Source organism: Poecilia reticulata, chromosome 17 (assembly GCF_904066995.2).
Source record: "Poecilia reticulata chromosome 17, P_reticulata-male-v2, whole genome shotgun sequence".
NCBI classification, from domain to species: Eukaryota; Metazoa; Chordata; class Actinopteri; order Cyprinodontiformes; family Poeciliidae; genus Poecilia; species Poecilia reticulata.
In genome coordinates, this window is record NC_088846.1 from 29,189,246 (window position 1) to 29,203,676 (window position 14,431).

Here is a 14,431-nt window from a genome sequence, read left to right on the forward strand (position 1 = left end):
TTGCGGCAAGAAAGTTCTGGGTTCGATTCCCGGCCCCGGTCTTTCTGCATGGAGTTTGCATGTTCTCCCTGTGCATGGTGGGTTTTCTCTGGGTACTCCGGTTTCCTCCCACAGTCCAAAAACATGACTGTCAGGTTAATTGGTCTGTCTAAATTGCCCCTAGGTGTGAGTGTGTGTGTGCATCGTTGTTTGTCCTGTGTGTCTCTGTGTTGCCCTGCGACAGACTGGCGACCTGTCCAGGGTGACCCCGCCTCTCGCCCGAAACGTTAGCTGGAGAGGCACCAGCAACCCACCGACCCCACTGAGGGACAAGGGTGTAAGAAAATGGATGGATGGATGGATGGAAAACATGGAGATCTGCAGCAGCTTGTTGCTCCTGTTGTTCCTGTCATTAGGAGTGTTAGAGGTGTGTGTCTGTTTTCAGCTCTTAAGAGGAGCGAGCAAGGAGATCTGTGGTCAGAGAGGAGCTGGACGTGATTTAGAGCAGGAAGATGAGGATCATCAGGTTTTTACAACCTGCAGAATAAAGAGCAGAATTGGACATTTTACCTTTGTCTCCTCGTTTCCATTAAAAAAGCCGTCAAACTCTCTGTCATCATGAGACACTGTGAAGGACGTATTTCTGCATGTTAGATGATCAAATTAATAATTTATTGTAATAATAATTAGAAAAATTTGCTAATTTCTCTGTAAACATGTCAAATTCAACTTGAATTAAAACAGAACTCAGTTTCTTCAAGAGGGTTCTGTCTCAGGAATAATATGTTACACTGTTAGATTAATAAGAAAATAAATATCCAACCACTTAATATGAAATTTCTTGACTTTTAGCAACAATGATTTATTCAAAAACAATAATATTAAGAAATAATAAAAGTTATTCTGATTAATAGATCAGTAACCAAAAATCCCTCAAAAATAATTATAGGTTAGATTTTAATCCCTCAGTTTATGTCAGCAAAAATACATTAATATGTCCAAAAATGACCGTTTAATTCCAATCAGAATAATGTCCATGAAAGAGTCCCGTATCCTAAAAACCCCAAAGTCCTGGAGTATTTCCCCTTTTTAATCCAAAGTCCCAATCCAAAATTAAAAATCCAAAACGACACAATAGTGGTACCTCCAAAAATCCAAAAAAGAAAAATAAAGTCTACATCTCACCGCGAGCGTCTTTCTTCCCCCTCGGCAGCATCCTCTCGCACCGGGCGACGTTCCTGGGTTCAAGCTCCGATCCAATAAATGCACAATCTGTGTTGGCGGGTCGAACTCCGATTGACGTTTAATGTCTTTTCTTTGATTTTTTACTTGTTTTAAATATTCATCTGTCAAGTTTCCCGCTGCACAGATCTGCCGGTGCGTCTGACTCACACGCCTTTTTATTTGGTTATTATTTAGGATAATTTTTAACAATGAAATAACAGAAACTGTCCTGAAAAACAGTTTGATATATTTACTCCTTAATGTATTTATTAAAAGAAAACAAACATAGTTGTTATGCTGCAACAATTTGTTTTATTGATAAAAGTCAAAGAGACAAAACAGCAAACATTTATTTTCTTGATATAAATGAAAATAATTTAAAAGCATCAGTTCAAATTGATGTTGGTTTCAGTTTCTTCTGTGGATCACGATAAAGAAAACAGAAGAAAGGTCACTTCAATCTCAACTGATTAAAGGAAGAACAACATTTGTCCTGCAGAGCAGAGGAAGATAAACCAGATCATCCAAATTGATCAATACAAATATAAAAGCAAAACCATTAAAGCCCAGAAAAGTTTAGATTTTCATGAAGAGAAATATGTGGGAAAACACAGAGAATAATATTTAAACCAGAAAAAGAACATCAGAACAGAGAATTCTGATCAACAGTCAGACAAAAGAGAGAAAATTTATTTGGGTTTGTGGAATTCAGCAGAGTCTCCAGTGGTCCAAGGCAAAACTCCAGCATGTAGCGGCCGAGTGAATGTGGTCTGGACTCTGTGGATCAGAGTCATGGATTCAGAGACGCTGTAGAAGGACAGAATACCTGCTCTGTGGTCCAGGTACACTCCGACTCTGGAGGAAACTGGACCTGAGATGGAGGTCCAGATGTTGTTGTGACCAAATTTAGAACTGGTTGAGTGACACTCTAATGCCCAGGATTTGTCATTACATCCAAATACACATTCATTATGACTTCCTGCTCTGCTGATATTCTTGTATGTGACTGCTACATAAACTTTACCTCTCCACTCCACCTCCCAGTAACAACGTCCAGTCAGACTCTCTTTACTCAGAATACAAGTATAATGAGTTAATCTGTCTGGATGAAAAGGATAAGACTGACTTTGAACAACATGTGTAACATTCCTGTTCCCGTCTGATAGTTTCAGCCATGTGTTCGCTGTGTTTGGATCCAGGTTGATTTCACATGAATATTTTAAGAATCCATCTCTGGTCTTTGGTTCTGGTTCTGACAGTAGAACATCCACCTTAGTGACCATCAGTGAGATGTTTGTCCATGAGTCTCTCAGGACGTCCTGTAGTTTGTCTCTGAGCTCTGACACAGCTGCTGTCACGTCCTCAAAGTGTCTCAGAGGACGGATGTTGATGCTGGATGAGTGTGTCGACTCACTGAGTGCTGGCAGTGAGGGGTAGTTGAGGAGAAACTGGTTGTGATCCTCTGTGTGTGAGAGCTGCTCCAGCTCAGCGTCTTTCCTCTTCAGCTCACTGATCTCCTGCTCCAGCTTCTCCTGAACATCTTTGACTCGACTCACTTCAGTTTCCTGCTGGGATCTGATCTGCTGCTTCACATCAGAGCTTCTTTTCTGGAGGAGACGGATCAGCTCAGTGAAGATCTTCTCACTGTCCTCCACTGTTTTATCAGCAGAGTGATTGATGGCCTCCACCTCCTGATGAAGCAGCTTCACATCTTTCTCTCTGTCCTGGATTCTCTGCTGGATGTTTCCTCGTCTCTCCTCCAGCTCTCTCTGCCTCTCAGTCCTTTCTGCTGCAGCTGACACTGTGTCATGGCCTTTATGGTCATCCATTAAACAGATAATACAGATACACTTCTGATCAGTGCGGCAGAACATCTTCATCACCTCATCATGCGTAGAGCAGATGTTCTCCTGGAGGTTCTTGGACGGCTCCACCAGCTTGTGTTTCTTTAAAGGAGCCACTTCATGATGAGGCTGAAGGTGTTTCTCACAGTAAGAGGCCAGACAGACTAAACAGGACTTGATGGCTTTCAGTTTTCTTCCAGTACAGAAATCACAGGCCACATCTTCAGGTCCAGCATAGCAGTGATCAGCAGGAGCAGCTTGGAGTCCAGTCTTCTTCAGCTGCTCCACTAAAGCTGCAAACATGATGTTCTTCTTTAAAACAGGCCTCGGTGTGAATGTCTCTCTGCATTGAGGGCAGTGGCAGCTTTTCTTCTCCTCACCTTCATCCCAGAAGCTTTTAATACAGTTCATACAGTAGCTGTGTCCACAGGGAATCGTCACCGGATCCTTCAGTAGATCCAAACAGATCGAACAGGACAAAGTTTCTTGGTCCATCTGATTCTGCTCCATTTCTGCTCTCAGTCACAGCGACTGTGTGAGTTTCATTTCCTGAGAACAGAAACTGGGTTGAGCTCTGATCTACCAATCACGTGTCAGTGCAGGGAGGCTGCAGCCAATCAGCTTTCAGCTTCAGCAGCTGTTCGTTCCTCCCAGTTCGTTCCTCCCGGTTTCAAAGTTCCTCCCACCTTGAAACATGATAAGGTGCAGGAATAACCGGCTTTGATTCCAGGAAAAGGAGGCCTAGACCTCAAGTTTAAAGTTTAACTGTCCTCACAACACTTTTCTTTTCCAAATACCTAATCTATCCACAGTATCAGATAGCGAATTAATAGATTCTCTGGATGTTTGGCTTAATGTTTTTAAAAGTCCTTTAAATCAGGAAAACAAGTTACTTCTGTTTTTGTACAATTTTGAAAGTATTTTACTCAGCTTCAAAATCTTAAATGATTTGGCACCGATTTATTTAACTCAACTACTTGATCCATTTATCTCTAAACGAACACAGAGATCATCTGGCCAGATGTTTTTACTGCAGCCTATTAAGGAGTAGATGGGCTCAGGCTTTTTGCAGTGGCAGCTCTCTAGACTCTGGACCCGCCTGCCACTTGATGTTGGTTCTGCAGTTTCAGTCTATAAAATTTATCTTGACAAGACCCGTATTTTTAACCGCTTTTCCTGAATTTGATAATTTCAGCTCAGTTTACATTTTCTATACTGTTGTGTGGTTTTCCATGTGAGGAAGGGATGAGTACTTGTTTTTATTTTGTGGATTTATTTTTATTAATCTGTAATAAAAATAAATTACAAAGTATAGCAGCACTTTGAGCTGCTTTTGGCGTGAAGACTGCTCAACATTGTGATGCACTTTGGTCAACTTTGTTGGTTTGAAATGTTGAATATCAATAAAACTGATATTGACATGTACTAAGGCTGCTCTGGTCAGAAGGAGATAAATATATATATTTACTGTTTATTATAAAATTTCTACTTGGAATAATTTTGTGTTATGTACCAGGATGCTGTTGACTTTTCTTGCTCAAACATCCATTGGATCATTTAATGTCTTGACCCCTTTCTCATAGAGTTTTCTTGATGAGTTTCTGTTGTGACCTCCCCTTTCTAAGCCTCCAGCTGTGCCTGCTGCCTGCTCCAGCTGTTGGAAAAAGACCTCTGAATCTTTGGATAAGTTGTTGCTGCTCTGTAAATCCTGGGATCTGTTATGGTTTTTAGCAGATATGGTCAGGCAGTGAGGGGTAGAAGAGAGGCGGAGAGAGATTTAAACAAAAGTTTTTATTATTACCACTATTACAGTAGCCAACTGGGAGGCACATCGGTACAACCAGGCCTGTCGGTTGTCCAGGAACCGGTGGAGAGAGGGAGCCCAGAAATGAACAACTGTCTTACTATGAAAAATATACACCTGATTCTTTCAAGTTAGAAATTTTCCCAACTGTCTCTCCCAAACCCAAACACATTGTCAAAGCACGTCTTCTGTCTTTCAGTCCAATAAGCTACTCAAGTGTAAATATAAAATGCTTGATACCCTGCAGGCAGAGCCAGGAAATTACACAGCTTCTATCTGTCCCTCCAGTCTGGATCAGGCAGCCTCCATCTCTGAGATTTAGAAACGGTTATGTCACCTAAGGTACAGGACTCAAAGCGCAGGTATCTGTACCCCACATTCAGTTTGTTCTCCATCCCACTGTAACTTTCAGGCTACAGCTGACGTCATTTCTGTCCTCTGATCTAGTGGTGATAACAAATGTTGCAATTCAAGTTCAAGAAAAGTCCATCCATCCATTTTCTTACACCCTTGTCCCTCAGTGGGGTCAGGAGGTGCTGGTGCCCATCTCCAGCTGGCATACCGGGCGAGAGGCGGGTTCACCCTGGACAGGTCGCCAGTCTGTCGCAGGGCAACACAGAGACACAACCATGCACACACACACTCCTAGGGGCTATTTGGAGAGGCCAATTAACCTGACAGTCATGTTTTTGGACTGTGGGAGGAAACCGGAGTACCTGGAGAAAACCCACCATGCACAGGGAGAACATGGAGACTCCATGCAGAAAGACCGGGGCCCGGAGTCGAACCCAGAACCTTCTTGCTGCAAGGCAACAGCTCTACCAACTGCACCACTGTGCAGCCCCCTCGAGAAAAGTCAAATCCCTCAATCAAGTCAATATAGAAAATGTACTGATTCATACATGAACACATGCATGGCATCAAGTCTCCTAGACATTAGGTCTTGTGACTATCAGTGGGATGGCCATAAAAGACAAAACAATAAAAGTAGTTAGTCCTGCTTTACAAGATGCACACTGGTCTCCATCTACAGGCCATTCAAGGCTGTTTATTCAACTCGTCTTAGCGACAGCCAGACACTACATCTGAAACTGACTCATGTTACATGCAGCTGAATGAAATGTAACTTTCTTAAAATCTTGTGTGGCTCTGAAACTAATATAAACTCAGTTCATACGGTCCTAGACCTAACCCCTAATCTAATAAAAAAACAGCACTTCTTCTGGCGTCCAGGCTTTGTGCCCCATAAGGAGCAGTCAGTCCCCACAATGTACTAATTGTTAGGAACATGGTCCTCCTTACACTACAGTGTATCAAAAACAAGGCCATACACCAACACTCACTCTGACAGCAGAGGCACCATCATCACAGAGCTTGGACAAACATTTCTGATCATGCCACATCCACTCCTTTATCGGCTCGTCTTTCAGTCAGAATGATGTCTCACCAACAGGTCCCACCAGTTGCACAAAGCTGGCACTTTCAGCAAGTTTGTTGTGGAAGTTATAATTAGAACAGGTCTGGTAGGTAAAGGCTGGAGGCTGGTAAAAGTTAATACCTGCACTGTTTCATCATCCCTCTAGACCAGTGGTCCCCAAAGTGGGTCCTGGAGGCCCGGCATCCTGCAGGTTTTAGTTCTCTCCTTGCTGGTAGTAACAACCTTTTCAGCTTGTCAATGTTCTCCTTAGGTCTCTAATGAGCCATCATTTGATCCAGGTGTGTTAAACCAGGGAGAACTAAAACATGCAGGATACCGGGCCTCCAGGACCCACTTTGGACTCCCCTGCTTTAGATTAATATCATAACTAGGCATGTCCTCCTTACTGCACACAGGATCTGGACTAAAGGTGAGCAGCTGCTACTGCAATGAAAAAAAATGTTGCTGAACCTGAGATGCTGAAGGAGGATTCGACCTCAGGCATTTGGTGCTCATATATAAACATGCCACAGAAATGCAGATTAAAATACAAATTATTTTGACTGCAGTTTGCATTGAAATCCAGATTTTCCACAATTTAGTTATTTATACTTGAAAACACATGAAAATGTACACAAACATATATATATAATCTGTTGTAGTTTATGCTTGTCTCAGTTTTTTTCTGCATTAGTGCTTTACATCACAAAAACAAAAGAGTAAACAATTGAAACATAAACATTACATTATTCCATTTAAACTTGTTGTGTGAATCTCTTCACACAACAAGGATTGAGAACTGACATTTGTTTCCAATTAAGTTTGAGAATTTATTGTCAGAACAGCCCAACTTTACAGCTGAAATATCCAGTCAATAACCTCTTTAGTTGCTGACATGCAATCTTGAATATATGTATTAAATGATCAATTAAAGATCAAATCAAGTTAATGAACAAACTATAATAAAATAAAATGCCACACTGGAAAATAACTTCAGGACTAATTAATTAAACAAGACATTAAAAGAAAAAGAAGCATGAACTACAAATGCATTTAATTCACAGTCTATAGAAAATCAAAGTAACCTCACAACTTGGTTAACATGGGCTAAAAAAACAAAGCACCTGTCGTGTACTTGACATGGTGGGATGGTTCCCAGGACTGTCAACTTTGGCTGAATATGGATAAAGTTTTAAGAGTTCTCCAGGTTACACTTAGAAAATGTTAAAAGTCTTTTAATCAGCCAAAAGACATGAAGAAACAGTTCATCTGCGTGTGTCTGTCAGAGATTGAGCCCCAAAAACCAACTTTTATGTGTCTAGTTGCAGGTTTCATTGCTGGGGTGAGTTCTTATCTGTAATGTCTCCAGCGCAATGAATGCTGGGAAATGCGGTCCGATCAGCTTGTCGTAGTAAACTAAAGGTCCAAAAGCTACAATAAAGACACAACACGTCCTCGCTAAATCAGTTGCCCTGCAGAACCATGGAAGAGAAATCAGGACATCCAAATGTATCAATACAAATGTTTAAAAGAAACTATTAGATCCCAGAGAAATTTAGATTTTCATGTGGAGAAATATTTCTGCCATATAAGAATGAAAGAAAACATCAGCAATAAAATCCTTTATGACTCATGACTCCTGGAACTCAGAGAACAACATTTAAACTTGAAAAAATAAAGAAAAACATGGAGAATATAACAGCAGAGCAGAGACACCAGAACAACCAACCACGGTTAACAATCAGAGAGAAGGGAGAAGATCTATTTGGGTTTATGGAACTCCACAGGGTCTCCAGTGTCCCAAATATAAAGTCCAGCATTTAGCGGCTGAGTGAATCTGGTCTGGACTCTGTGGATCAGAGTCATGGATTCAGAGACGCTGTAGAAGGACAGTATACCTGCTCTGTGATTCAGGTACACTCCGACTCTGGAGGAACCTGGACCTGAGACGGAGGTCCAGATGTTGTTGTGGCCAAATTTAAAACCATTTGGGTAACACTCTAATGCCCAAGATTTGGTATTATGTCCATATTTACATTCATTCCCTTCTCCTGCTCTGCTGATATTCTTGTATGAGACTGCTACATAAATTCTTTTTCTAAACTCCACCTCCCAGTAACAACGTCCAGTCAGACTCTCTTTACTGAGGACCTGAATCCAATAGGTGAATCTGTCTGGATGACTAGAAAAAGACTGATAGTAACACAGTCTTGTCACCTTCCTGTTCCCCTCTGATAGAACCAGCTTTGTGTTTGCTGTGTTTGGATCCAGAGTGATTTGACATGAATATTTTAAGAATCCAGCTCTGGTCTTTGGTTCTGGTTCTGACAGTAGAACATCCACCCCAGTGACCATCAGTGAGATGTTTGTCCATGAGTCTCTCAGGACGTCCTGTAGTTTGTCTCTGAGCTCTGACACAGCTGCTGTCACGTCCTCAAAGTGTCTCAGAGGACGGATGTTGATGCTGGATGAGTGTGTCGACTCCCTGAGTGCTGGCAGTGAGGGGTAGTTGAGGAGAAACTGGTTGTGATCCTCTGTGTGTGAGAGCTGCTCCAGCTCAGCGTCTTTCCTCTTCAGCTCACTGATCTCCTGCTCCAGCTTCTCCTGAACATCTTTGACTCGACTCACTTCAGTTTCCTGCTGGGATCTGATCTGCTGCTTCACATCAGAGCTTCTTTTCTGGAGGAGACGGATCAGCTCAGTGAAGATCTTCTCACTGTCCTCCACTGTTTTATCAGCAGAGTGATTGATGGCCTCCACCTCCTGTTGAAGCAGCTTCACATCTTTCTCTCTGTCCTGGATTCTCTGCTGGATGTTTCCTCATCTCTCCTCCAGCTCTCTCTGCCTCTCAGTCCTTTCTGCTGCAGCTGACACTGTGTCATGGCCTTTATGTTCATCCACAGAGCAGAGATAACAGATACACTTCTGATCAGTGCGGCAGAACATCTTCATCACCTCATCATGCGTAGAGCAGATGTTCTCCTGGAGGTTCTTGGACGGCTCCACCAGCTTGTGTTTCTTTAAAGGAGCCACATCATAATGAGGCTGAAGGTGTTTCTCACAGTAAGAGGCCAGACAGACTAAACAGGACTTGATGGCTTTCAGTTTTCTTCCAGTGCAGAAATCACAGGCCACATCTTCATGTCCAGCATAGCAGTGATCAGCAGGAGCAGCTTGGAGTCCAGTCTTCTTCAGCTGCTCCACTAAAGCTGCTAGCATTGTGTTCTTCTGCAGTAAAGGCCTCTCTGTGAAGGAGTGCCTGCATTGAGGGCAGTGGCAGCTTTTCTTCTCCTCACCTTCATCCCAGAAGCTTTTAATACAGTTCATACAGTAGCTGTGTCCACAGGGAATCGTCACCGGATCCTTCAGTAGATCCAAACAGATCGAACAGGAGAAAGTTTCTCGGTCCATCTGATTCTGCTCCATTTCTGCTCTCAGTCACAGCGACTGTGTGAGTTTCATTTCCTGAGAACAGAAACTGGGTTGAGCTCTGATCTACCAATCACGTGTCAGTGCAGAGAGGCTTCAGCCAATCAACTTTCACCTTCATCATACATTGACTCCACCCAACTTTAGGGTTTCTTTGAGCAGGAAGACGAGAGAGTGAAATTAAGTTTTGATCCCTACAAGAAGAGTGTTGTTAAGGTAATAAAGTGCAAAGTTCAACAGTCATTCAAAAAACTTTCTGTACAAAACAACTGACTGAGTCACCAAACCTCACATCTATAAAATTTAAACTCTCTTCAGTGTCTCATAATGAAATAAAAGAGTCTTTGCTGCTGAAGAAACGGGATGCACTTCGTTGCTCATGAAATCAGTTGCCTCTAAAGAGGCACCAGGACACAAAGAGAGACTCGTGTTTGCATCATATCCATGTCAGTTCAGTTTGTTGAAGATGCATCTTTTTAATAAACTGTGAATCTTTTCCATGTGTCATAGTAGACAAAAGTCAGAGTTCTGGGGATATTTAACTTTAATCTTCAGCAGAACTTTTCCACCACTCTTAATTTTTGGAATAAAACTGTTTTAGCAATTAAACAATTTTACTTTTATAAACTTTCGGTATTTCCTTTTAGTTTTTAATAATACTTGAGATGATTCAGAAGATGTATTTTCTGTTTAAAAAATAAGATTAAAAAGCAGTTATGTTATATTTTATCCTTCATATTGTTATCAGTGCCCATAGTGGTTGAATTTTGGTCAGTTTAGCTCCTTAACAAGTAGCGAAACGCCCGCGTTGCTATTTGGGGATGAGGGTTAAGCAGTTTTATTAAACAACATTTGACATGTCAGTGAGAAAGAAATACTCATATACAAGTGCTTGACAAAACTTAACTGAATTCAACCATCACACAATAATTACATCCTGATAGCTAATCAGAATGTTCTAATGAATCCAGCTTCTATTTGGATCAGAATTAATTCTGCCTTTCTTTTTAGAAAAATCACATGAAGGTTCAATATCTGACTGGCCTTTTTGTGCTTATGACATGTTTCCAACCTTTCTCACTGGGCTTATGCTTAATCTTCCACAGACTTACTCTCTGAATGGAGCTATAACTTTCTCTTCATTATTGTGAGAAGAATGATAGCTCCCTCTACTGTTGGTCATGAGGTATTAACTAGTTCTTGTAGATTTCAGTAACCATCACACTGAAAACTCTGCATCTGCTTCTTAACTGTAATCATGTTCAATAGATTATTAAATTCAGTTTATCAGTAGCTTATTTACTTTGTGTTAAAGGAAAGACAAGAAGGAAAACTGGAGAAACATTTGTAGTTTATTTAAATTAAAGGCGGCAGATGAGGCCACCTCAGAGAGAAACGCTACATTAAACCAAAGAGTAATGCCCGAACCAGCTCTGTTCCAACAGCAACAAGACTCGTGAACAGACAACGCATGTAGTTCATCCACCCGATTCGCTGAAGCCAAGGCAAGGAGAAATTCGGTCTTCTTCGGCCCTCAGGGCTCACCTTTGCCCAGGGCTCAAACGGAGGAGATCGCTGGGCAGCCAGGCCGAGATGGAGGTCCCTCCCACATAGGCACAATAGGGCATGTGGGAGGATACAAAAGTTGGGCTTCTCCCAGGAACAAGGAAATATCCTTGTTACGGCTTATCGTCTCTCCATCCACCACCATATGGCAACAAGAGATGGCAGCGACCTAAACTTTCAGAATGGATGGAGACCGACCTTGAGAAAGTGCTTGAAAGAAGGTTAAAATAAAAGGAAAAGGTCAGTGTATAGGGTCCTCATGTCTAGTATGACACCATCTGCTAAAATCCTTCCACTTATGGGTGTACACCAGTGAGGGAGGGGCCCTGGCATCAGGACGAGAACCACTAGAAGGACCTGATGCCTCTCCTGAAGGACTCTCAGGAGCCTATCAGGGTAAACAGCAGAAAAGCATAGAGCAGCACTCTCAGCTAGTCGTGTGCCAGTGTGTCCTGACCAGGCGATTGGCATTGTCTGCCAGAGAGAACCAAATCCGGCAATGTGTTGTCTCTTGGGATGCAAATAGGTCCACAGCTGCTTTGCCGTCCCTCCCCCAAATGACTCTTACTACCTCTGGATGGAGCCTCCACTCCCCAGGTGGTGGGCGTCCCGAGACAGAATATCAACAGGTGTTCTGACTATCATTGCTACCCGAAAATCCGTCCTACTGTGCTGCGGTAGGAAATCTAACAAGGTAGCACCGATAGTCAGAACACAGGCAAACAAAGCGTCTATCTTGTGGTTCAGAGTCTGAGCTTTCACCTGGTCACTAATTACTGTCATCCTGACTTAGCCAGGAACAGGAGGGCAGCGGTGGAACTGCAGCATGTAACCCTGAGGTAGCGTGGGCACAACCCACGGATCGCGCACGAGAGCCGCCCAGTGGTTGAGCTGACCTGGGATGAAGTGTCCCACTGCCAGCTAGGAGATGTAGTTTCTGAGCTCCCCTGCCCTGAAGAGGGCGGGAGGGTTGCAGAGTAGACTGCCTGGGTTGAGGGGCAACGTAAACCCAACCCCTGGGCAGATCCCACTGGCCATGAGGGGCAGATCCCACTGACCATGAGGGGCAGATCCCACTGACCATGAGGGGCAGATCCCACTGACCATGATGGGCAGATCCCACTGGCCATGAGGGGCAGATCCCACTGACCACGAGCAGGCCCTGTAACAGGCAGAGGCTGCCCCACGGAGGGTGAAGAGGAGGTTGGATAAGTGCTTGAGAAGCACATAGAGGCATTTCCAGCAGGACGCTACAAGCGTCTGCAATGAAGACCGGCCAATTGCTGCCTGGAACGAATAGCCTGGGCCGACCGGTCCAAGGCTGCAAGTGCATCAGAGCCAAACAACCAAACAACTCCCCAGGAACCACGGGAAGACTCATCAGGGTCCTTCTACAGGAATAATATGAATACAATATGAACCTCCTTCACCTATCCAACAGAAGGGAAACCATAAAGGATGACCATTAGGGCATCAAATACAACTTGCCTTTCCACTCCTAAAACTAAATCAATTTTAGAAATTTGGACAATAAACTTCAAGGGTTTTGTTTTATACATCCTTGGTCAATGCAACCCATAAAAACCTCCAGTAATTTTGTTGAGCTCATCCAACCAGACTTTTTATCTTTAAGGATAATCCCTTAAACATAATCTCAATAATCGAATTTCCTCAACTTCTATTAAGATTTTAAACTGCTAAAGCCAGCAGGTATACTACAAAGTAAAAATTCTGCAAATTAGGAATAGTACATAAATTGAAAACAATCATCTCATTATTTTAACTGTCTTTGAGGTTTCAGCCTCCATTAGCAAGGAGGAAGAGGCTCAGACCAAATGGGAAGGTCTTTCCTGTGTTAATCCATTTGTTCTTTGTGTGGAAAATAGTTTACATTTCCCTCAGTGGGTTGATGTAATCCCAATAATCCAACAACAAATCCTCCAGGAAAATCCAACCTTTATTTCAGTTAGAGAAATGTAATCTTACAACTCACCACCAGGTGGCAGTCAGTCTGGTTTGTTTTATTGTGACAACTTGTTTGTGGAAAGCTGAGCCTTACTAGCTTTTTGTTTTACATCTTTTAAATATATTAAATAAAAAGAAGAAAATGGTTTTTTAAAATAATGAAAAGATAACTTTCCACATTTCTCTGCAATCAAAGTGTTTTAATTTAAAAAAGCCAAAGAGAACAGCAGACATTTATTTTTCTGATCTAAAGAATTGAGACAAAAACAGCCTCAGTTTTAAGTTGATGTTGATTCCAGTTTCTTTGGATCAGAGTAAATAAAACAGAAGCAAATTCAGTTCATTTCAATCTCATCTGATTTAAACAACATTAACATACAAATATTAAAGCAAAACTATTAGAGCCCAGAGAAGTTTAGATTTTCATGTGGGGAAATATTTCAGAGTTACGTAATAGTGGAATAAAATCTAGTTGGGTTTACAGAACTCTGCAGAACCTGCATTGTACCACAACCCAAACTCCAGCCAGTAGCGGCTCAGTGAATCTAGTCTGGACTCTGTGGATCAGAGTCATGGATTCAGAGACGCTGTAGAAGGACAGAACACCTGCTCTGTGGTCCAGGTACACTCCGACTCTGGAGGAAACTGGACCTGAGACGGAGGTCCAGATGTTGTTGTGACCAAATTTAACATTGTTTTGGTAACCATCCAATGTCCAAGATTTGTCATTACCTCCAAATTTACTTTCATTTCCATCTCCTGCTCTGCTGATGTTCTTATATGCCACTGCTACATAAACCTCTCCTCTCCACCACCCAGTAACGACGTCCAGTCAGACTCTCTTTACTCAGAACCTGAAACCAAACGGTGAATCTGTCTGGATGAAAAGGATAAAACTGATGGTGACCCGTTTTTGTCACCTTCCTGTTCCCCTCTGATAGAACCAGCTTTGTGTTCACTGTGTTTCTTTACGCCATGAGAGTTACAAACAAGTCCTGGTGAACTTGTGTTTGGATCAGCAGCAGTTCTGCCTCTCATTAAAGAAGAATCCTTCATTTGGAGGATTTGGCATCTGGCCGGCCGTTTTATGGCACGTCTGAACATTTAAAGAGTTTAAAGCTCTGTGTCCATCAGACTGACACACTGAGGTCACACAGCATGAACCCTCAGGCTGTTCATTCATGCATAAACTGACATTCACAA

At 42.4% G+C, this 14,431-nt stretch overlaps 1 protein-coding gene and 1 pseudogene across 1 annotated transcript; both read right to left on the reverse strand.

Moving 5' to 3' along the window:
- Positions 1-1,492: 1,492 nt before the first annotated feature.
- Positions 1,493-3,619, reverse strand: LOC145548084 (tripartite motif-containing protein 16-like). Its single transcript, XM_081598640.1, has one exon. The coding sequence runs from the start codon at positions 3,555-3,557 to the stop codon at positions 1,893-1,895; it is 1,665 nt and encodes a 554-aa protein (XP_081454766.1). The 5' UTR covers positions 3,558-3,619; the 3' UTR covers positions 1,493-1,892.
- A 3,465-nt stretch (positions 3,620-7,084) lies between these two features.
- LOC145548100 (tripartite motif-containing protein 16-like) lies at positions 7,085-9,750 on the reverse strand (annotated as a pseudogene).
- Between the last annotated feature and the right edge of the window lie 4,681 nt (positions 9,751-14,431).

Excerpts from the sequence above, each read along its gene's own strand:
- LOC145548084 (XM_081598640.1), bottom strand. The coding sequence starts at position 3,557 with ATGGAGCAGAATCAGATGGACCAAGAAACTTTGTCCTGTTCGATCTGT.